This window comes from Callorhinus ursinus, unplaced genomic scaffold (assembly GCF_003265705.2).
Source record: "Callorhinus ursinus isolate GAN/ISIS: 27379988/994484 unplaced genomic scaffold, GSC_fseal_2.0 scaffold90, whole genome shotgun sequence".
In the NCBI taxonomy this organism is placed as follows: Eukaryota; Metazoa; Chordata; class Mammalia; order Carnivora; family Otariidae; genus Callorhinus; species Callorhinus ursinus.
The window spans coordinates 1,372,553-1,396,083 of record NW_027397152.1 but is presented as its reverse complement, the minus strand read 5'-3'; the positions used below and the strand labels follow the sequence as shown (position 1 = coordinate 1,396,083).

Genomic DNA, 23,531 nt, shown 5'->3' with positions numbered 1-23,531 from the left:
CAACAAAGGGTTATCATCAGAAATTTATAAACGCCTTCTACAAATGAAAAGATAAACACCCAAATAGAAAAATGGGCAGAGAGGGGCGCCTGGGTGGCTCAGTGGGTTAAGTGGCTGCCTTCGGCTTGGGTCATGATCCCAGGGTCCTGGGATAGAGTCCCGCGTTGGGCTCCCTGCTCAGCGGGGAGCCTGCTTCTCCCTCTCCCTCTGCCTGCCTCTCTGCCTACTTGTGCTCTCTCTGCCAAACAAATAAATAAAATCTGTAAAAAAAAAAAAAATTAAAAAAAAGAAAAATGGGCAGAGAAAATCAACAGGAACTTCATACAAGAAGCAGAAATGGCTCACAAACATATGAAAAGTTGTTCTCTCGCTATAGTAATCAAGAAAATGCAAATTAAAACCACAAGATACCATTTCAGACCCACTAAATTGGCAACAATTACAAAGTCTGGCAATGCTGAGAGCTGACAGGGCTGTGAGCCAACAGGAGCCCTCCTCACTCACTGCTGGTGGGGATGCAATTTGTTATAATTTTGGAAAAGAGTTTGGAATTACTTGATAATGTTGAATATGTGAATATCTATGATTCAACAATCCTACTCCTACAGACATGCCCTAAAGACAGAGACAGTAAGGTTTATAGTCTCACTGTTTGCATTAGCAAGCAGAGTGATAAGTTGTATATTTATATGATGGAATGTCATAGGGCAGTGGGAATGAATGAGCCACAGCTACATGCATCTACACAGATGAACTTTAGAAACAGTGAAGGAACTATAACAGAAGAAAACATACAGTGCAATGCAATTTACAGATATTTAATGACAGGCAAAACTGAACAATATATTGTTTATGGATAAATACGTATGTGGTGAAAAGTAAAAGTAATAGAATTATTACCATAAGATTAAAGATATAAGTTACTTCTGGGCTCCTGGGTGGCTCAGATGGTTAGGCGTCTGCCTTCGGCTCAGGTCATGATCCCAGGGTCCTGGGATCGAGTCCTGCATCGGGCTCCCTGCTCCTTGGGAGCCTGCTTCTCCCTCTGCCTCTCTCTCTCTCTCTCTCTCTCTGTCTCTCATGAATAAATAAGTAAACTCTTTTAAAAAATAATAAAGATATAAGTTACTTCTGGTGAGCAAGGGAAAAGAGTTTTAGGAATGGTTGTTCAGCCAATCAATAGTTTTTTCCATAGGTTCTAATTTAATTTGTTTGTTTTCCAAATGGATGGCCGGTCTTTTCTTTTTCTGGTCTTTTTCTTTCTTTCTTTCTCTTTCTTTCTCTCTTTCTTTCTTTCTTTCTTTCTCTCTTTCTTTTAGATTTTATTTATTTATTTGAGAGAGAGAGAAAGAGACAGCACAAGAGGGAAGAGGGTCAGAGGGAGAAGCAGACTCCCTGCTGAGCAGGGAGCCCGATGTGGGACTCGATCCCGGGACTCCAGGATCATGACCTGAGCCGAAGGCAGTTGCTTAACCAACTGAGCCACCCAGGCGCCCTCTTTCTCTCTTTCTTTCTTTCTTTCTTGCCAGTCTTTTAAAAATATTTATCATTTCCGGGCGCCTGGGTGGCTCAGTTGGTTAAGCGACTGCTTTCAGCCCAGGTCATGATCCTGGAGTCCCAGGATCGAGTCCCGCATCGGGCTCCCTGCTCGGCGGGGAGTCTGCTTCTCCCTCTGACCCTCTTCCCTCTCGTGCTCTCTATCTCTCATTCTCTCTCTCTCAAATAAATAAATAAAATCTTTAAAAAAATGTATTTTCTGTTATGTTTGCATCAGTATCAAGGTCCACACATTGCATCGCATTTAGTTTTGGTTGCTGTGTTTCTTAAATCTTCCTAATCTATACCCTCTCTCTTTCAATTTATTCATTGAGGAAACAGGTCATTTGCTATATAGAGTTTCCCACATTCTTCATTTTTATGATTGTATCTTTTCAGTGTTCTTAAATTTTTAAAACTTGTTCTTCTGTCTCCTGTGTTCCCTGGAAACTGAATGTGAGATCTAGAGGCTTGGTCAGATTCACTTTGATTTTTTGGCAAGAATACTGCATAGGTGGCACATAATGCCTGGTCATCTCTCTTTTTGTAATGGAGACTGATCAGTGTGTTCAGGTTTTGTCCGTCAGCTCTATCCATCATAAAATTTCATTTTAGTGTTTCATTTAATGGTTTTAGCAGACACTGATGATCATTGCTTAGGTCCATTTGTCACTGGAGGTTACAAATTATTGTTTGTTAATTTTATTGTTAATAACACAATAAGTTATTGTGTTATTCAAATTCTATCATTCCTTCTAAATGTACTAGCTGAAATTCTACAAAAAACTTTTCCTCATCAACTATTTGGTTATCCCAAGGCAAGTTCCTGAAGAAAATCAAGATAAATACTTGATTCCTTCTCTTTGTTCTCCAGTTTTCAGAATAATGAAATGGTTTTCTAGCATCTTTCAAACATGACCAATTAGGGTTTTGTGTGTGTTTTCATGAACTTCTGGATTTTATTATAGTTGGTATATTTCAGTCTACTTCGATTATTGTTCTTTTTGAAACTCAAATTGTTCTATCTTTGGCCAGTGGAAGCTCCTTCAAGTTGACTTATGTGTTATTTTTTTCTTTTGAGATAATTGTGGATTCACATGTAGTTGCAAGAAATAATACAGAGAGAGCTCATGTACCCTTCACCCAGTTTGCCCTCATGGTGCACCTTGCATAACCATAGCACAATATCAGAACCAGGAAACTGACTGACATTGATACAACTCACCAAATTTACTCATGTTTCACCAGCTTTACATATACTCATTTACATGTATGTGTATGTGTATTTATCATACAATTTTTTATCATACTGTAGATTTGTGTAACCATCGTGACAGTCAAGATACACAACAGTGTCATCCCTACAAGAATCCCCTGTGTACTCTTTTATAGCCACCCCCCTCCAGTCCCATCCTTAAGCCCTGGCAACCACTAACCTGTTCTCCAATTGCATACATTTTTTAAAAAGAGATTTTTATTTATTAATTTTAGAGAGGGGGAGGGGCTACCCAGGTGCCCCTCCAAATCTATACTTTTGTTATTTCATGAATGTTATATAAATTGAATCATACTGTATGTAGCCTTTTGAGACTGGCTTTTTCCCCCACTCAGCATAATTCCCTTGAGATCCACCCAGATTGTTGTGTGTACCAATAGTTAATTCCTCTTTATTGCTGAGTATTATAGTCCATGGTATGGATATAGCAGTTTAACCATTAATCCACTGGAAGACATTTGGTTGGTTTACAGTTTGGGGCTATTATGAGTAAAGCTGGTGTGAACAACTGTATACAGGTTTTTGTGTGAACATACATTTTCAATTTTCTGGGATATATGCCCAGAAGTTAATTGCTGGGTCATGTAAGTACATGTTTGGTCCTTTTTGTTTTTTGGGTTTTTTTGCTCAAGCCTAAGGTTTATTTTGTCTTTTAATATGACTTCGCTTGCTTCTTCCTTGATGTGGCCTCTTCTGTCCCTCTAGCTGCTCAGTTTGTTCTGCCATCCTCAGGTCCATTTCTTAGGTATTCAGAACGACTGGATAGTTATCTAGCTGTGTTCAGGGGACAAGGCAAGCCTAGGGCCTTCCTACTGTGCCGCCATCTTAGCTCCCCGCTGCATGTTTGGTCTTCATAAGGAATTGCCAATGTATTTTCCAGAGTGGCTGGAACGCGTGGAGCAATGTATGAATGATCCAGTATTTCCTCATTTGCCAACATTTTGTACTATCACGATTTTCTGTTATAGCCATCCTGATAGGTGTATAGTGGTATCCCATGTTTTTAATTTACATTTCCCTAATAGCTAATGATGTTGGTTATCTTTTCATGTGCTTATTTGCCATCTTTACATCCTTTTTGGTGAAATGTCTGTTCATGTGTTTTGCCCATTTTCAAATTGGAATTTTTTTTTACTGTTGAATTTTGAGAGTTTTTCGTGTGGTCTAGATATCAGTCTTTTGTCAGATATGTCCCATGTCCTTTAGACATAACCGCTGGAGTCTTCATAGTTTCCTTGCTTTCTGGTATGGTAAGTATTTGAGGTTCATTTTGTTGAATGGAATTTTAAGCTTTTAGAAATATTTAGAAGTGATGTAGAACTATACGATTCTTTCTCTTTCTGAAGCAGTTTGGTTATTGAAAAGGACAGGGAAGAAATCTAGGAGAGAAACATCTGGCTAGACCCACTAAATCCCAAGGCTCCCTGTAACTCACTCATCCCACACACCTCCTTTATGTTCAGTTATTCCTTAAAGCATACTATGTGCTAAGATGTAAGCCAGGTGCTGGGAATAAACAGGGAGTTTCAATATAATGTGACATATGTGCATGCTGAGGTTAAGTGCTGGAGGCTCCTACCCTGGGGAGTCAGTAAAGGAGGCTTTCCAAAGGATACGGTAACCTGGCCCAGATGACAGGAAAGGCAGGGGGATGGAATCAGGACTAAGTTGAGGTAGATCTGTCAAGGAGCATATTTAGAGACCCCCAAAGGAGAAAAGTGTGTTATATTCTTGGGGTGCCCCGGGACTGCCATCTTGGGAGTCCTAGACTGATCCAATGTTTAAAACAGGACACCTTTTTAAATTTAATTAATTAATAATTAATTAAAACAATACACCTTTATGGAAGGCAGAGAAGAATGTAGGCTGATACCTGAATGTTGCTTGGTATCGTCTTGGGTAAGGAGTTAAGGAGTCAGTAGAATTGCTGCCTAGCTTTTGTCTCTTAGGTTCCTGAAACTCCTGCCTCATTCCTTTCATAAAAAATGAAAGACCTAGTGCAGAGAAAGGAGACATCTCTGCTTTGGGCAAGGGCCTAAGGCACCATCCTGGTATGGAGACAAGAGAGCCAGGCCTGGTCTGTTGGGTTGGTTCACCTTGATGTTCCCGGCCCTCCTGCTTGGTCATGGTCCTGTCTTCCAGATGGGAGGTGACACACCTAACCTCCTGACAACTCTGTGTTCTCCTAGTACTCTCACCAGCAGATTGCACCATCCACGTCAGGGGTCTGGGGTGTCCCTTGTGTGTGGGGAGGCACACTACACTCTCTTGGGGGTTGTGGGTGAGATTTTACATTCATTAAAAGAAAGCATGGATTTAAAAAATAATAAAGTTTAGGAACACCAATTGACACTCTCTCCTCCCAGGTCTCCTTGTGACAACCACCTCCAAAATCTTCACATTCTGTCTGGCCATAAAAGTGAGATTTGGGCACCCTTAGTATCATGTTGTCATCACTGGTATGAACTAGTCACTCCCGTGGAGTACTCTTCAGAACTTTCCCATGCAAGATACAAAGGGTCAGCAGAAGGGAAGTCATAGACCCTGTGCCCCCAAAGATGAGGTGATCTGAGGAATAGGTTCACCAGTTTATTTCTTGGTAAAGTAATTTCCAAGAGCTCATAGCTCATGTACAAGCAGCCAGTGAGCAACATGCAACAGTGATCTGTAAATGAAGACACTACTCAGTATATTCCAACAGCCTCAGGTTGGCTTTGGTGGGACAATGCCAAGGGTTGGGGGCCAAGAGGGAGCAGAGCGTAGCCATGTCTCTGCATAAGTGAGGGCTCAGATATGGAGTGGCTACCAGGAGTGGACTTCAGAGCCAAATGTCAGAACTGCAGTCACCCCCAGGGTAGCGGAGTTCATGGGCCAGGGCTGGGCCTAGGGGCTCCTTCCCAAAGTCCACGAGGAAGTTGGGGTTCAACTTCAGACCTCCCTTTATTGTGTCTACATCAATCTGCAGCATGACGGAGCCTTCCCTGGTGGACACAGGGAGGGGAAAAGAGAGGTCAGAAGTGGCCATCCCCTTCCCCCAAGAGTCTGTGATGCAGGGGTAGGTCCTAGGGAAGGAGCAGGGCCTGTAGGGTGGAAGCAGGTGGGGGTGCCCAAGGAGTCTTCAGAAAGGCAGACTCTTCTGGGAGAGGAGGGCTAGGGAGGGAAGCCCAGGCGGTCTGCTTCTCACCTGATGAGATCAGGGTAAAACTGCTTGTCCCAGGCACTGTACAGCGATGTGGTGACGTATAGACGCTTCCCGTCTAGGCTAAGCTGGATCATCTGAGGGCCTCCAGGTACCCGTTTCCCCTTGGGAAAACCAGGGGGGTCAGTCCCATGGTAATAACATATGGGTCCTTGGAGGGGGATCATGGAGTATGCCCCCCACCCCATACTTCTCCAGCATGGATCTGAGGGTCCCATGAGCTGGACGGGGCGCTGCGAGGTAACGGGAGGAGGAGGGGAGGTAAATCCTCACCTTGACCACCAGGGGCTCTGGCTGGGATTTTAGCTCTTGGTCCTTCAACACTTGCACGGGCCCTCCCTTAACAATGCTGCCCCCAAGGAAGAGCTGGGTGGGGAGATACAGAGCGTAAAGGAGGACAATGGTGGGAAGTGAGGACATTGCAGGAAGAGCAGCTTGCCTCACTTTCCCCACGTATAGCCATGGCTCCCCCAGTCCCGGGCTGCACCATCCCTCAGCCTCCAGTTTTGCTATTCCTGCACCTCCTTTATCACCCCCCAGCCACTTCATACCCTCTCCCTCACCCCCAGACTTCTTTTTCCTCCCTCCTTCTTGCTCCCCATTCTGTTGGCGCCCCACCTGTCCCGTGAGGCGGGGCCTTTGCGGGTCAGAGATGTCATACTGTCGCAGGTCCCCGTGCAGCCAGTTGCTGAAGTAGAGGAAGCGGTCATCCAGAGACAGCAGGATGTCTGTGATCAGGCCTGGGGTGGGAGTGTGGTTCAGAGGCTTTAAGGACTCTTGTCCCCCGGCCAGGAAGCCCCATTTGAAAGCCCCCCCCCGCCCCCGAGCCAGGCACTCACCTGGCATTTCAGGCAGCAGCCAGCCCTTCACCTTCTTGGGGGGCACCTGGATCACCTTCTCCACTGACCATGTACCTCCCTGGGGGTGGGGTTGGGAGGCAGAGAGGTGAGCTTGTGAGATCGGGGGGCTGGGGTCGGATGTGGGTCTCTCCAGGCCCTACTGTCTACGGGGAGCCAGCCAAGGCAGGGCCTTCTTGCCACCGGGGTCTAAGTCCGATGCAAACCCCTTAAGGTAGGGATGACGTCTGCATTCCCAGCACCTAGCACAGTGCCTACTGTAGAAGCTCACACATACTTTTTGAATGAATATGTGGGAATTTAGGGTTGAGGAGAGAAGAGAGAGAGAACAAGTGGCCTTGGATTTTGTTCCTGGAGAAGTTGGGCTAGTGGATCCAGGCCGAGAGGCCTGGGTCACGCCTAGAGAGAGGGGTGCCTCGTGGCTGTGGAAGCCTGGCAGAGGTACAGGCTCGGACTGCTGGGAGGAGAGGGCCAGAGGACACAGGTCACCTGATTCTTGTAGAAGCGCTGGATGGTGGAGCTGAGGGCACAGCCCACGAAGCCCTGGGCCGCGTCGGGGTTGTGCAGGAAGCGGACCTCCAGGGGGATGAGCCCATCCTGTAGAGGCAGGGTCTGCACGATCTTGTGGCGCTGCCAGTCCCACACGTGTATGTGGCTTCCATATAGCCCTGGCATGGGGACGGGGCCAGAGGATGGGCTCAGGATCCGGGCAGGGGGTGGTGGGCAAAAGCCAGGGCACAGCCCCGTGCAGAAGGTTGAAAAACCGGTGGGAGGGATTAGAAAGACGCTTGAGCAAGTCAGAATACTCAGCACACTCCTATACCAGCACCCCAAGAGTCGGGTTCACAGGAGGGGGGGTAAGAGGCCCGGAGAGGGGTTTTCAAGCAGAGAGGAGTGGCATGCGTGCCCAGGCTCCTGCTGGCCTGTGTGGGGGGATTCTCACCTGCCTCTACATCAGCAGGGTTGAAGCCATCTCCAAAGACATTGGGAGCCGCCCATTCAGTGCTGATCATGACATTGTGTCGAGGCTGGTACCAGAAGTCATAGCCCATAGGTGCGGCTCCCCCAGGCTGTTCCCACGTCCCCTTCACCTCGAACGTCTCTCCATCCAGCAGCACGAAACCCCCTGAGCAGGGAAGGAAGTAAAGTGGCAGGTAGAGGTAACAGAGCTGCTACCCTCACCCAGCCCTCACTCCCAGGCATGTCCAAGAGGCTCCAAGTCCATTGCCTGGTGCCCCTTCCTCCCACTGGGTTTGCCAGCTCCTTTGATTCAGGTGTCCAAAGGGTCCCCACCCAGAGGACCGGATGGAAGGTGGGGACTCACTCTGGTGCCCCTACCGCCATCAATTTCATCCCTGTCCTCTCCAGACCACAGGGGGAGTTTTCTGTTCCCTTGAGCCAAGAGCCTGGGACTCAGCACCCCGTGCTTCTCTCGCCCAGCCTCCCACTCTCTGTGGGGTTCCTCCCAGAGTCTAGGCTCCATTCTGCTCACTACATTTTTTTTTTTTTTTTTAGAGCAGACAAATTATATTTACTTTTCATTCAACATGAATGCCCAACATGTTTTCCCTTGCTTGGTATGTTATGAAGCCTGGACAATTCTTGGCAAATACAACTAGATGTCAACTCCGAAGTGTTATTAAATCTAGGAGTGTCACGTTTCTCCCATCTCTGAGAAAAAGGAGCTGATAGTCTGCTCCAAGCCGTCAGATGGAGGGCGCTGACAAAATGGGTAAGGTTCAGAGGGAAGAAGCCCGGTGTAGTGATTAGGACTCAGATTCCTGGGTTTGAGTTCCACCCCTACAACTCATTAGCTGTATGACTTTGGGTAAGTTATTTATCAGTCTGTGCCCTGCTTTCTCATCTGGAAACCAGAGATCCTAGTAGCAGCTCCCTCAGAGGTTGCATCTGGCACATACTAGACATTTTGTGTCAGTCCTGAACGTACCATAAATGAGAGAGCAAATGTGAAGATGAAGGATCCCAAGGCCTGTGAGACTTGCTCCTGAATTCCTAAAGGCTGACATCAAATGTATGCCTTTTCTGGGGCCATGTCTGTGCCCACATTCCCCACAGCGGACTGTTCTTACTATAACTTTTAAGTGAATTCATCAGTCAGGTTTCATCTTCATAGAAATAATTGAAACTACTGAAGTTAATTGACTATGGTTTAAATTTTGGATGAGACCTAGCCCTCTGATTCTCCCTGGAAGGTCAACCTATCCCTTCCCCAGCTTGGGATCTGTTCCCCCCACAGATCTGCCTACAGTGCCAGCAGGTACCTTTGCCATTGCCCTTGGGGTCTCCCAGGGAGCTGATCATCACCTCCCCACTAGCCAGGCAGTGGCTGGTGTGCAGGTAGCCCAGGCCACACTTGGCATGGATGTCCTCAGCCTCAATGACCTGGAGGGGGATAAGGAATGGCATCAGAATCTTACAGGGCTGGGGGGACCCAACCACAACTCCCCCATTCCCCTACTCCTATTTGCTGACCCCACCTTCTTTTCGTTCAAGACACGGACACAATGTTCCCAGTGGGAATAGGGCAGAGATTCAATTCTGCAGAGCAGCAAGGGAGAGTCTGAGAGACTGCTAATTCCGCAGGCAGAAAGCACTGACTTCTCTCCCCCTGTCTCAGAGCCCTGTGAGACCAGAAGCTTCTCGCCCGGGCCATTGCCAGTGTTAACTCTGTATCACCAGCAGCCAGCTGTGAGTGCGTGGCACAAAGATGGTACACAACAACATGTTGAAAGGAAGGATTGGAGGCTCCTGCCTAAGGGAGGAAAAATTAAACAAAACAAAAACAAAAACCCTCCCCCAAACAAAAAACTATTCCCACACCTCCATTGCCCACCCCCAGGGTCCCTGAGCAAAAAAGGCAGGGCGCATGCCTTGTGTAGCTTCGGGGCCCGGGGATCGGAGCCCACATCCACCACGTAGATACGGGAAGACATGATACAGGGCAGCATCAGCTTGTTGCGTGACTTGGTGCTGTCCCCGAAGCAGCTGCTGCAGGTGTTCCATCCCGAGTGATGCAGCTCATCCTTCAGGTTGGGCATGGGCAGCCGGTGGATGACCTAGGACAGGAGAGGGGGAGGGGTGGTGCTCACCCAGACCATGCCTCTGTGATCCCTGGACCCACTTGGGCTTGGCAGCACAGCACAGCCTGGAATTCATCGCTGCCCAGCACCTCAGGGGTGCCCTTGGGCAAAGAACACACTTTACAGCCATACCCAAAGGAAGGCGAAGAAGGCTGGACTGGGAAAGGGCATCGCTGGGGCCAGGGCCGGAGGAAGGGTCTCAGGGTCCTCCAGTGCCCGAGCTCTACCTCACCTGGCAATAGTGGGGAGACTTGGGGTCAACGTCCACAGTGGCCAGATAATCCGGGGCCTCAGTGCCAGTGTTTCGGTAAATACAGGGCAGGTAGACAATCTCCTCCCTGGGTCCTAAAGGGTAGCAAGCAGTTAGCGGGGATGGCAGGGTGGAGAGGAGTGACAGTGGCGGTGCTGGATGTGCCCGAGGCCGAGGTCTCAGGTTGCCCACCCCCACTAGCGGTGGAATCAGTCGAAGGTACTGGCCTGTAGAATTCCTTTCCGGGGGCATGGGCTCTCAGACGTTGCACACTGACCTTTCATGGCTTCCAGAGGGGTAGGGTAGCCGGGTCCACACTTCCCGCATTTTGTAGCTATGGAAACAACGGGGCACGGTTGGTTGGACCACTCTCTGGAGGGTGAAGGCTCCCTCCCCACGTGCCACCACACACACCCCGCCACTGGCCAAGGCAGACACGCTGTCCCGGGTCCTGTGTCAACTCTGGCACCATCACCAGAGTGATGTGTGCCTGTGGCAGAAGGAGCTGCACAGGTAGGACCTGAAGATGGACAGACACTCAAGCAGGACCCAGGGGAGGGCAGGCGAAGGGTGAGCGCGGCACAGCTGGGCGGCACAGCAGCGACCGCTTGGACTTGCACCCCAGTCCCAGCGGCTCGCTGACTAGCCACGGGAGCTTGCGCAAGTTACTTAACCTCCCAGCTCAACTTCCACACCATCTGTATAAAAAGAAGGTACTAAGAACACCGCAGCGGGCTTTTAGGAGAGGTAAACAGGAAGGTGCCGTCAAGTGGGCAGCGCTGCACCTGACCGGAGCCAGTCCGCCCGGGCTGCCCTCAGCTAGCGAGGGTGGTACCTGCTTGGCTCCGTCCCAGCCAGTATCTCTCCCGGGGCCTGGGGCACTTCTTGTTTTTCTACCCTCTGGGTCCTGCCCCCAGGCTGCTGGCCAGAACCTGGATGACTTAGCCAAAGGTCTGGGAAGGAAGGGACAGGAGGCTGAAGTTCGAGGCCATAGGGCTGTTACCACCTGGCTGTCCTTAGACCAGTTTCTCCACCCCTGCTCCTCCCCCCCCCACGCCCCCCGTGAGCCCCACTTCCTTTATCTGTGTTTGGTCCACCTCTGGAGGGCTCAGAGGCCCATCGGGCAGAGCTGTAGGGTGTGGCCCTCCTTGTCCCTGAAGTCTGGCAAGAGAAGCCACAGGGATCCACGGCACCAAAGTCGGTGGCCGAGAAGGAGCGCCAGGAGGACCAGGCCTCAGGCATCAGGCTTTGGGGTCTGACCAGGAGGAAGAAGGGAGGAATAGCACAGAGGGAGCTGCAGGCTGAAAGAAATCCCGGACTGGAGAGCACAGACAGGGCGCTGCCTCCCTGCCCTGGCCCACGGCCAGTGTGCCCAATGCCCTGACAGCTGGGGGGCCGCAAGTGGGGAGGCGGGAGGAGCCGGAGTCGAGCCGCCACTGGTGCCTGGGCTCAGGCCCTCAGCCAGGAAACCAGGTCTCCTACTCAGGGCAGTCAAGTGACTTAGGAGGCCCGGATGTGGCAACGGCGTTTTTGAGTGCAGAAACCTGGTTTCAAAGTCCAGATCTGGTATCTGCTCTCTTCACTTTCTCCTTTTCTTTGGCTAAAAGGGGGTAATAATATCTCACCTTCTTGTCTAGGTGACTATGAAAGTCAAATAAGCCAATGTATTCAGAAGTACTTTTGTAAAGGGGAAGCACCATATAAATACGGGTAGGGCTGCGCCAGAAGTGCGGGACAGAAATCCCAGGGAGAGGGCTGGGCTGGGTGGAGCAGGGTGAGAGGGCCAGCCAAAGCAACTAAGGAGACTTATGCCAGGGCTTGGCACGGGAGGCAAGGGGGTGAGGAAGGAGGTTGCTGGACACAGAACAGAAGGAGATTCAAAACTCCAAGACATCAAGACAGAGACAGGAAACCCGCAAAGCCGAACAGAGACAGACAGGAGGTATGAGGGAGGTGTTGCCGGCTGCCTCATCTTCCCCTCCCCACCCCCCACCTCAGCGTTTCTTAGAGTCAGTCAGGCCCTGTGCAACCCTAGGTCCCCAGGAGCATCAGTGTTCTTGCCTGACACCCTCTCTGTCTTAAGCATCTCAAGCACCATCTCTGAACACCTTTGGGTTTGAGATGAACCCAGGAGAAGCTCACTGGGTTTTCCCAATGTCAGGCTGGCTACTAGGCATTCTGCCAGTCCAGGAAAGAGTCAGATGCAAGGGGACAGGGGCCTTGATACTCCCAAGCAGACCTGAACTCCTCCTCAGCCCGACATCTGGGAGCCTGAGGATGGGGAATGGGGGGCTTTTGGGACTGGGAAGGTGGGAGGCGCTGGAACAGGGCCCCAGTGAGAGTGTGTGGGCTCTGATTCCCCTTTCAGACTGATCGGGGGTTCAGGATGGCTAGAGAGTGATCTGGCCCCCAAGGTCTGGGTTTCCCACCTCCTGGAGTAAAAATCTGGCCCAAGGCTGGAATCAGGATTATCTTTCACCTATGGTGACAGCCAGGGACAAGAGGTTCTCCTTACGTATTCCCCCACCCCTACCAGATTTTCCCAGCTGCAGAAAGGCCCCTGGAGGGATGCCTGGGTGGCTCAGTCGGTTAAGTGGCTGCCTTCAGCCCAGGTCATGATCCCAGGGGTCCTGGGATCGAGCCCCACATCGGGCTCCTTGCTCAGCAGGGAACCTGCTTCTCCCTCTCTCTCCCTCTGCTTGTGCTCTCTCTGTCAAATAAAAAAAAAAAAAAAATCTTAAAAAAAAAAAAAAGGCCACTGGAGCCCTCCAGGCCACAGGCAGGGAGCCAGGTGGGGGTCCAGGGCCACCCATCCCAGCAGTCCCTCTACCCTCCTCTCTTTACAGCTCTAGAAACATTGGCTGAACTGGGAAATGCAGGGGTTGGGGGTGGGGACAGTGGAGCAGAGTTCAACACCCCCTCCCCTAACCAGCTTCCCCGACCCAGCTTTTCTATCACTTCCTATTTTGTGGGCCAGAGGTCAGTGGCACTTGGTTGTCAGAAGGCCCCGTCCTTACCCATGCTGCTTGCTGGTGTGCTTTGGTCCTGACCGGCCTGCCAGGAGTAAGCTGAGACAGGGGCTGTGCTGGTGTTGCAGGCAGGCTGTGTCAGGAAGGGGCAAAGGGAAGGAATTTATACAACCAACTGGGGGCGGGGTGGGGCGGGAGGAGGGCCTGGGCTGCAGCCCAGAGTGAAAGAGTGGAAGACTCAGGGCAGCTGGCCAGGAGGTTTTCAAATAGCTCGGGGGCTAGCTGGGGTTTGAGTTACTGGGTGTGTGTGTGTGTGTGTGTGTGCGCGCGCACGCTTACAGAGGCCTGTGCACATGCAGATACGTGCTGTGCCTGTGCACACATCTCTTTGGTGGGTGCCTGGGCATATGTGACTTTGTGGGTCTGCGAATGTGCATGGTCTCGTGTCTACCTGTGCGTTGCCTCTTTGTGTGTGTGTGTGTGTGTGTGTGTGAGTGTGAAAATGTGCCAGTGTGAGTGTTGCGTGTCTGGACTTGGGCATGTCTGTGTGTACTTATGGGAGCCTATGCCTGCCAGGGTGTTTATGGCTGTGTGGGCCTCTGTGCGTGAGTGTGCATGAGTGTGCATGTCTGTGTGAGCATATGTGTGCACGTGTCCCTGCCTCTAAAGGCTCTTCTCTGTACTTGGATCTGTTTCTTGCCATTGAGGGGCACCCAGGGCTGTGGGCCCACTTGCTCCTATCCACAGCCAGGGTCAGCTCTCTCCTAAAATGACCCTCTCATTCCAGACATCCATGCTCCAAAAGGCACAATCTTACCCACCCCACAGCTGCTCACCCAGGTCGTCCTGCCACAGCTGCCCTGACAGAATATCCAGGTTTCACTTTCTCCAGACTCCTGTATTCCCCTTGAGCTTTGAAGTGGAAGGGAAGTTGGCAGTGCTCCTCATCACTTTCTATTACCCTCATAAATCTCAGGAGGTTGAAGTCCAACCCCCACCCCCATCTCTCCGCTTGGTACCTCAACAGCTCCCAAGGCGGATAGCAGGGCTCCAGGGCAGCCCAGCATGGTGCCACTGTCCTTCACTGGCCTGTGATGAGTCCTAAAACTCTCAGGGTCTCCACATGTCCAGGAAAGAAGGAGAGCTCCAGCTGGAGGCTTCAGTGCTGGCTGGGGCTGCTGAGCCTGCTAGCATAGTGTCCCAGGGACATGTGATGGCCTCCGGAAAAAGGCAATTGCTTGCTGAAGAACTAAGACAGGGCTGAGGCCTGATCTGTTAGCTCTTTCTGGGGCTGCCCTCATCCAGAGAAGCCCAGGTTTGAAGGGCTGGACAAGGGAACCCACCCCAACAGTCCTTCATCTTGAAGCCAAGGGCCCCCTCTTTCCTGAAAGCTGGCTGCCCGGCCAGGGTAAGCTTCGCCCCGCTCTTCTAGGGACCTGCTGACTCTGTGCCTACAGAAGCCACTTTCATCTCCTTAGATGAAAGCTGTGGGGTGAAGTTTTTATTGGGTAGTGAAAGGGACAAAGTTTGGTCTTGAGACTGCCCGCAGAAAGATCCATGGACTTCCCAAACCGGAGTGGAAGGAAGGAACACAAAACTGGGCTGCTGTATGATGGGCGTCTGTCCGCCTGGTTCCCATGGGTGAGGGAGCCCATCCAGGAGGATGCTCCGTGGCCACCCATGGCAGGGAATCTCCCTCACCCCCTTCTCCCCAGTATCCCCCTGCCTCTCCTGGCTTCTTCCTGCATCTGCATCCTCACCATTACGCCGTCGGCCAGGCACGGGCCCCAGTCAGCCGTGTGGGTGCAGCTGTCCCCCCGGGGTGGCTCCTCGCGCTGCTTTTTTGCCTCTGCTGGCTTCTTCGTCTGCTGGCTGCCTTCACTTACCTTGCCTTCAGCCCGCCCCTCTGGCCTCCTCCTCCTGAGGTCTCATCTCATACCCCCTCTACTCTCCTGCTTTGGGGCTTGAAGTAGCCCAACATCCAAGATCTGAAAGAGAAAGAAAGCCCATTCTCACCCTCTCATCAAAAGTCCTGGAGTCATTACCTCCAGAGAGGCTGTGATTTTGCTTGTCCTAGACAAGAACTGCAAAGCACTGTTCCATTCCGGACTGCCGGCTCTCTCATGCCCGGACCTCGGACCTGGAGTGCTCGGTGGCTCCTGTATGGCACCCTAGCCTCTACCTGCTGCTTTCCCAGAATGCTTCCCCCAGAGCCTACAAGGTGCTTGGGAGAAGTTGTCCAAATTAGGGCTACAGATGGAGGCAGTCCAGGGAAAGGGCTGAGGCTGGCAAGAGAGGTGTTCATGGCCCCTGGCTTTGTCTTTGCTCCCAGGTGGGCCACCCCAGTCAGCCTCCTTGTGGCCTGAGCCTCCCAAATGCTGCTTCTCAGGAACTTAAGGGCTCCCTCCTCTATCTGATCCGCCCTTCCCTAGCCAACCAGAGTCCCACAGAGCTGGCTGACTCCCAGATTCACATGAAGGGATATGGGGAGAGCCCTGAGCTTCCTGCCCTGGGCTGTCCCTGGGGAGTGTGGGACCCCAGCCCAGGCCTGTTAATCCCAGGAGGCTGTACCCTACCGTGATACTGGGCATGGCCACTGCAAAGGAGGATGGGGGCGGTCCATGCTCCTTCTGGCTCTTTCAAGCTCTAGGAAAGCACAGTAAACATTAGAGGAGGTAGGTTATCAGTCTGGCAGCCGAACAGTCAAGAGATTATATAACTGCTGCCTGAACTTTGGCTCTGTTCCATCTTCACGGACGGAAGATGGATTCTTGTGGCCTTGGGGGCCCCACTGTGGGTTCCCCCTTTTCCTTCCAGCCTCAGCCAGACTTCTTCGGACCTCTTTAAACAGGTCTTAGACCACCGTTTGGTAAGATGGCGAAGGGAGGAAAGAAGGATTAAACCCAGAGAAGGGAAGGGAGAGGAGATGATGAAGCTGGAATCTCCAAGAATAAAAATGTTAAAAATGTTTAAAAAAATGTTGTTCTTCATCTCTAGCAAAATAAAAGTGACAGGGAAGCAATCAAAGTCCAGCCAAGGGAGTGATATTAGGGAGAAAGCAGAACTAACCTGTATGAACCACATGGTCACACTCACCCTTGCACGTGTGCCCCACTTACCCCTTGCCACACCCCAATCTTGTAAGTAAATCATCCTCCTTTTCCTTAGGAAGAAGCTGAGGTGCAGAAGGGGCTAAGGCACCTGGGAGATGCAGAGCAGGATCCCTACCTCGGTCCATCCGACTCCGGAGCTCAGGTTTTCTAATTACTCTGGGGCCATTTTGTATTTTGTTTGGCTCTGGATTTGGCGGGGGTGAGGAGGGGGGAGGGTAGTGGGGGAGGCGGCCGGGAGGCAGAAGCACCAGAAGGAACGAGGAAAGCTGTGGTGTTGTGTCTCTGGGGAGTCTCAGAGGCCCTTTCTTGGGAATGGGGAGAACAGTGAAAGAGCAGGTATCTCCTGACCTGAGCAGTGAGGTCTTCATGGTGGGAAGGGAGTGGGGCATACCCCGCCCCCGTGCTGTAGGAAAGAGACTCCATCCAAGTATAACCATGGTTACCTTTGGAGAGAGGCAATGGAGGGAAGGGGATAATTTTCCATTTTTACTTTATACACTTGCATATTCTAAAAAATAATAAGCATGTATTACTTTTGTAACCAAAACCCCAAATAAAGGTATTAAATTTTTTGTTGTTTTCGGCCAGTCTGCCTTCTCCTTGGGGAGACACACATGTGTGTGGTCATTCATTCACTCAGTCATTCACTCTCGCATTCCACAAACACTTCTGGAGACCTGTTTTGGTAGACAAAGTGGGGAACGAGGCAAAGTTTCTGCCTTCAATGCCGTGCCCATCATCAAGGAAACATATAAACAAATCACATAATGGCCGATGAAGGCTATGAGGGACCCGTGATAATGTGGGTGGCCGAGAGCAGGCCGGGATTAGACAGGGTCGTCTGGTCTATACACGGACAGACTGGCCTGCAAACGAGCAGCCCAACCCACCATACAAGGGGCCTGTGGCGCATGTAGCCACAGCCTGGGGAGGCCTGAAGTAGGCCTGGCTGCACAGGTTGAGGTTTCTACCAGCTAAGCAGAGTTTCTGAGCCATGTCCTGCTCAGGTCTCCCGGTTTCACCAGCCCAGCTCCACGCCCTTTGCAAAAGGCGGCAGTGTTTACTGAAAGCTGTCACCAGGCACGACTGGCGCCAGGCCAGGCCCTGCTCCCTAGAGGTCCGCGTGGCACTGCCCACAGCAAACCTGGACAGCTAAGTAGCATTTTCTTCATCTCGCATCAGAGGAAACAGAGTTTTACGAATTCAACCAGCTGCTCACGGTTACTTCACAGCACCTCCCTGTCTCTGCACAATGCTGAGTTCAAAGCCTGCCCACCATGGTAACAACAGAGCTCAGAGAAGCAGGGGAAGCCCTCTGCCCCAGCTTCCTACAAGGGGCATGACTTGAGAGGCGCTCGGAGGGCCTCCTGCCCACCCCCCATCCGCTCAGAAATGTCCTCCCTTCCGGACTGCCATGGTGCTGGAAACTTCGCCACTCACGGTGTATTTCTTCCGGATGGGACGCCTCTTCTCAACTTGCCGCTACACGGATTCCCCCTGAGCTGTTACGTGTGACTCCGTTTTATCGGAAGTCTGCCCCTGATGATAAGAGCAAGGGAGGCACTGAGGAGATGGAAGTGTCTTTCTCTGGAGCCACAGGAAAAGAATAGAGAGTAAGAGAGGGAGGGCTTTTTCTGTATTTCTGTCTCTCTCTCAGAGGAAAATTTCAATATATACAAAAATAGAGAGAAAAGTATAATGAACCTGCAGGTACACCACCCACCTTCCATAAAAATCTGCTCATCACCCATCTGGCTTCAACTATACCTCCCAGCCCTCCTCTACCTTGGATTGTTTTGAAGCAAACCCTGGACATGATAATATTTCTTGCATTAATATTTCTGTATGCATCCCTTCAAGATTAGAATTCTTGTTCTTTAAAACCACCATGTAGGGGCGCCTGGGTGGCTCAGTCGTTAAGCGTCTGCCTTCGGCTCAGGTCATCATCCCAGGGTCCTGGGATCGAGCCCCACATCGGGCTCCCCCCTCTGCGGGAAGCCTGCTTCTCCCTCTCCCACTCCCCCTGCTTGTGTTCCCTCTCTCACTGTGTCTCTCTCTGTCAAATGACTAAATAAAATCTTTAAAATAAAATAAAATAAAATAAAACCACCATTGTCATAAGCACACCTAAACAAATTAGTAAGTCTTGACTCTTATCAAATATTCGGTGTTCAAATTTCCCCTATTGTCTCATAAATTTTTATTTTACAGTTTATTTGAATCAAGATCTGAAGTGGGTTCATAGCTTCCTATTGTTCTTAAATCTCTTCAATCTGTAGGTGAGAAAGGGAGATATCTCGAAGACAGATCCAAGTTTAAGTGAAGAAGGGTCTGAGTGGAACAGAAATTATGTGTCTTGTCACATATCTAATCTACCAGAAGAAAAGGTGAAGTGGGATTGAACCCAGGTATGTAGTCTAGAAGAGGTAACAGCAACATCTGTCACAGGGATGCAGGGGAAAGTTCGCTATGACCTCCTCCCCCGCCCCTCCTGCCCCAGCCTTCCTCCTGTGCCAAGCCTGGCTCCAGAAAAGCTGAGAAAAGAACAATAAAATGGCTTTTATGCAATCATCTCTACCTTTACAGGGCCCACTTGGCTTGTACCTTCTCAGGTAAGAGCCCTGGGAAGAATTACGTCAGTGTTGGTTAATGGCCCAAATTAAGCCATCAAAACCCCTAATCAAGCCTTATTTTGGACATGTTATAATACTATAAATAAAAAATCCAAAGGAAAATAAAAGCCCTTCTATTTGAGGCTGGAAGAACCTTTGGCCCCTGGAGTCATATCCCTGAGTCACAGTTTCTCTACTAAGCTCAGGACGGGCAGGAACAAATCCCCTCCTTCTCAGGGCCTCCATTTTCTCACCTCACCACCAAAATACTGCCTGGGAAGAGTGGGGGGGTACTCCCTCCAGGGTCCCAAAGACACGGGAAGCCTGAGGCTTTGGGAGACTTGTCTTCAGTTCTACATGGAATCAGAGGAAGGTCTGGGGAAGAGCCTCACTGCCTTCCTGGGTTCTCTGTCTCCCATATACCGTATCTGACCTGCTATTCCCCTAGGATCTCCCCAGAGTCACGTCCAAGTGTAGAAAGATGGAAAGTGCTGTCTGGAATGGGAATATTTCGGGATTTCCTGTCTCAGCTTATCAAAAGACTGCTCAGAAACCAGAGTTTAAAAAAGGCTTAGGGCGCCTGGGTGGCTCAGTCTGTTGATCATGTCTCCCTTCGGCTCAGGCCCTGATCCCAGGGTCCTGGGATCAAGCCCCGCATCAGGCTCCCTGCTCAGCGGGAAGCCTGCTTCTCCCTCTCCCACTCCCCCTACTTGTGTTCCCTCTCTCGCTGTGTCTCTCTCCGTCAAATAAATAAAATCTTTAAAAAAAAATCTCTAACATATCAATTAGAAAAAGACAAACAATAGAAAAATATTCCAAGGATATGGAAATGAAGGATAAATGGCTAATAAGTAAAGATACCCAATCTCATTAGCAATTAAAGAAATACATGTGGTGTTTTTTTTTTAAGAAAGATTTTTTAAAAAGATTTTTTAAATTTATTTGAGATAGGGAGAGAGAACGAGTGAGAGCACAAGCAGCGGGAGTGGCAGGCAGAGCGAGAGGGAGAAGCAGGCTCCCCACTGAGCAGGGAGCCTGACCTGGGGCTCGATCCCAGGACCCTGAGATCATGACCTGAGCTGAGGGCAGACGCTTAACCAACTGAGCCACGCAGGTGCCCCGAAGAAATACTTGTTGAAGCAAAAACAGCAGATATGATTTTCAAAAATCAAAAGATTGTTAATATTCAGTGTTGGAAGTATTGTGGGGACAAGGGCACTCTTGTATGTTTTGGCAAAGGTATATAATGGTGGGACATTTTAAGAAGACAGTTTAGCAGGCGCCTGGGTGGCTCACTTGGTTAAGTGTCTGACCCTTGATTTGGGCTCAGGTCACGATCTCAGGGTTGTGAGATCAAGCCCCACCTCTGGCTCCATGCTGGGCGTGGAGCCTGCTTAAGATTCTCTCCCTCTGCCTCTCCCCCATAAATAAAATAAAAATTTAAAATAATAATAAAATAATAAAATAAAATAAGGCAGTTTAGCAATACCTAGCAATATTTTCAGTGGAAATCCACTTCTAGTGATCTACTCTATGGAAATAGACAAGTATTCAAATATATTAATAAGGTTTTCATTGCAACATTGTTCAGAATAGTGAAAAGTTGGAAACAACCAATATGGGAATAGTTAAATATATTATGGAACATCTATAACATGAACACCAAGCAGCCATAAGGTGTAGTTAGTTTTATACATTTTGACATGGAAGGATATCCAAGAAATATGGTTACAGGGGGAAAAGGCAGAAAAATAGTATGATCCCATTTAATTAAAATGATATATAAAATTAATTAGTTAAGCCACAGGGTTTAATTAATTTGATTCATTTATATATTAAACTAATTAAGTTAAATTATAATTTATAATTACATAGTAATTATATTATGTAATTTAATCTAGTGTATAATATAAATATACACTATATATATATGTGTATATATATATGGTTATGTGTTTGTAGAAAAGGATTTGAAGAGATAAAGCTTCTTTTTTCATACCAAACTTACCAAATGTAACCAACACAGGTTACCTCTGAGGACTTGGATTATAGGGAGCAATTTTTATTTTTTCACATTATGTATCAATTATGTATTTTTTAAATTTTATAATAAGCTTGAAATACATGCATAATTTAAAAATTGAAATAGGGAAAGAAGATAATAACACTGTTGCTTGTCAGATGAGCAAAAATTTAAAAGGTTAAAATCCAGTCATGGAGAGAATGTAAGGAAAAGGGCATCATTCAGGATTGGCGAGAGTGCCAACTGGTACCTTATTAACAAATACAATTTGTCAATACCTCCCAAAAGTTAAATTGTGCATAGCCTTTTACCTAGGAATTCCATTTCTAGGATACAGTCCATAAAAATACCTCGACAAGCAGGCAATAAACAGGTCATAATGATAACAACAACAGATATCACTTATTAAATGCTTAGGATAGCCTTGCTACTGTTCTAAGCACTTTAAAGACAAAGAAAGAAATGAACCCCACACCCACATAAAAGCTTACTATGTGCCAGGTACTTAAGCTCCTTACATGCTCTACCTTATTTAATCCTTACAACAAACCTCTAAAGTGAAGACTCTTTTATTATGCCCATTTTCCAGATAAGGAAATTACAGCATACTAAAGGGAAGTAACTCGCTCCAACTCACACAGCTAGTGGGTAGCAGAGTCCAGGATTTGAATCTAGGCAGCCGATTTCAGACTCTGTGCCTGTAACAGCTTCGCTCTAATGTAGTGAATCACAGAACCTTCCCCAAAGCTCCTTGAGATGGGTTGTTTTTATCTTCCATCGTTTGGGGCTGACGAGCTGGGCGAGCACGTACAGCCGTTTTTATGTTTGGTCGGAGACGAACCTACCACCAACCACTATAGGAACCACAAAGGCCAGACACTCGCTTTCCCAGATCCCTTTGCAGCTGGGAGCAAGCACGTGACAGTCCTGGCCGGCCGGGCGTGCCAAGGACACAAAGAAGTAGGCCGGCGGCGAGCGGGCTGTGCTTCATGTGGGCTCAGGCGTGTGTGGGCGGCTGGCGGCGTCGCAGAAGCTTCCCGGGTCCAGCGTGCTGGTGGAGCCAGGGCTGCCCTTGGAATGTGAGGGGCAGAGGCAGTGTTCTGAGAGTGGGGTCTTGGACAGAGAAGGGCTCTCTGGCTGCTCCTGGCTGCAGTTCAACACCTCTGCCCCTGGGGCCTTAGGACTCAGTGGAGCCAACACTGCTCTGCAGGTTGGGGTGATCCATGAGGCTGTGGAAAGCAAGACCCAGAAGGAGAGGCCCCGGGGGTGGCCAGAAGACATGTTGAGGCTCAGCCTACGTCACCAGTTAACAGCTCCTCTCTTGATAAATAGCCTCCTGTGGGCTTCTGGGTCGCAAGAGAAACTAAACATGGGACACTGGGTGACTTTGCGGCCCAAGCCCCTTCATGAACCGAGGATTAACTGACCCACTTAGTCGGCCCAGGATCTCGGGAGCTCCACGCTCCTCACCTCCAAGTACGGCTGGGTGGAGCCTGAGAACTTCAGGAAGGCCGAAAGAAACCACAAAATGCCCTGGTGTGCTCTCCAGCTTGCCCTGTCTTGCCAAAAGCATCTCCTTTCTCATCCCCTGGCTTCAGGAAAGATATTGAAAAGAAAAAAACATTCGATCTTGGATTACGGGTGGCTGGCTCTCCATAATACACCATCACCAGGCGCAAGTGGTCTAATAAGGAGATCAACAGCAAGAATTCGAGAACCAAACTGCCTGTTTGAATTCTGGTTCTACAGTTCCTAGCTGCGTGAATTTGGGCAAGTAACTGGACCTCCGTGTACCTCAGTTTCTGAATCTCTAAAGAGAGATAATTAAAAAAAAAATCTATCCTCATAGGTTGTTTTGAAAATTAAATGACTTAATGCATGTAAAGCTCTTCAAATAGCACTGAACATGCACTAAGTGTTAGTGTTCCGATTGCAGCAATAAAGCCCTTCTCAAGTTCTGGAGATCTGCTGTACAAACCCACAACTGAACTGTACATTTAAAAATGGTTGAGATGGTAAATTCAATGTTACAGGTTCTTTACCACAATAAAAGAAGATGTAAGGAGCGCCTGCGTGGCTCAGTCATTCGTTAAGCGTCTGCCTTCGGCTGAGGTCATGATCCCAGAGTCCTGGGATCCAGCCCCTCGGGCTCCCTGCTCGGCGGAAAGCCTGCTTCTCCTTCTCCTTCTGCACTTGCTTGTGTTCCCTCTCTCACTGTCTCTCTCTGTCAAATAAATAAATGAAATCTTTAAAAAATAATAACAATAAAAGAAAAATGTTATAAAACTTATGAAAACTGAAGTTTTTAAACATGGCATTTTGTTATGAATATATTCGCTTTCAAAGATAACTAGCAGGGGTGCCTGAGTGGCTCAATCGTTAAGCGTCTGCCTTCGGCTCAGGTCATGATCCCAGGGTCCTGGAATCAAGCCCCGCATCGGGCTCCCTGCTCCGTGGGAAGCCTGCTTCTCCCTCTCCCGCTCCCCCTGCTTGTGTTCCCTCTCTCGCTTTGCCTCTCTCTGTCAAATAAATAAATAAAAAATCTTAAAAAAAAAGATAACTAGCAATTCTTTTCTTGCAGAAAATTAAATGCCT

General features: G+C 49.2%; 1 protein-coding gene across 3 annotated transcripts; it reads right to left on the bottom strand.

Moving 5' to 3' along the window:
• Positions 1 to 5,388: 5,388 nt before the first annotated feature.
• Positions 5,389 to 21,764, bottom strand: SELENBP1 (selenium binding protein 1). 3 transcript variants are annotated; one of them, XM_073888396.1, is made up of 14 exons: positions 21,574 to 21,764; positions 17,742 to 17,888; positions 15,075 to 15,176; positions 10,497 to 10,553; positions 10,202 to 10,314; positions 9,760 to 9,945; positions 9,151 to 9,271; positions 7,812 to 7,994; positions 7,358 to 7,536; positions 6,851 to 6,929; positions 6,630 to 6,751; positions 6,285 to 6,377; positions 5,997 to 6,115; positions 5,389 to 5,793 (listed from the first exon to the last, which is right to left on the bottom strand). In XM_073888396.1, the coding sequence occupies exons 4-14, from the start codon at positions 10,501 to 10,503 to the stop codon at positions 5,631 to 5,633; spliced, it is 1,365 nt and encodes a 454-aa protein (XP_073744497.1). In that variant the 5' UTR covers positions 10,504 to 10,553; positions 15,075 to 15,176; positions 17,742 to 17,888; positions 21,574 to 21,764; the 3' UTR covers positions 5,389 to 5,630. The 3 variants fall into 3 exon arrangements, with proteins under 3 accessions (XP_073744497.1, XP_025714181.1, XP_073744498.1); XM_025858396.2 differs by lacking the exons at positions 15,075 to 15,176; positions 17,742 to 17,888; positions 21,574 to 21,764 and adding an exon at positions 13,237 to 13,325; XM_073888397.1 differs by lacking the exons at positions 6,285 to 6,377; positions 15,075 to 15,176; positions 17,742 to 17,888; positions 21,574 to 21,764 and adding an exon at positions 13,237 to 13,325.
• Positions 21,765 to 23,531: the final 1,767 nt, after the last annotated feature.

Bases quoted from the DNA above. Each gene is read 5' to 3' on its own strand.
- SELENBP1 (XM_025858396.2), bottom strand. The intron at 10,315-10,496 runs GTCAGTGTGCAA...GCTACCCTTTAG, and splicing joins CCCTCTGGAAGCCATGAAAG to GACCCAGGGAGGAGATTGTC. The intron at 9,272-9,759 runs GCATGCGCCCTG...ATCCCCCTCCAG, and splicing joins GGGCCCCGAAGCTACACAAG to GTCATTGAGGCTGAGGACAT.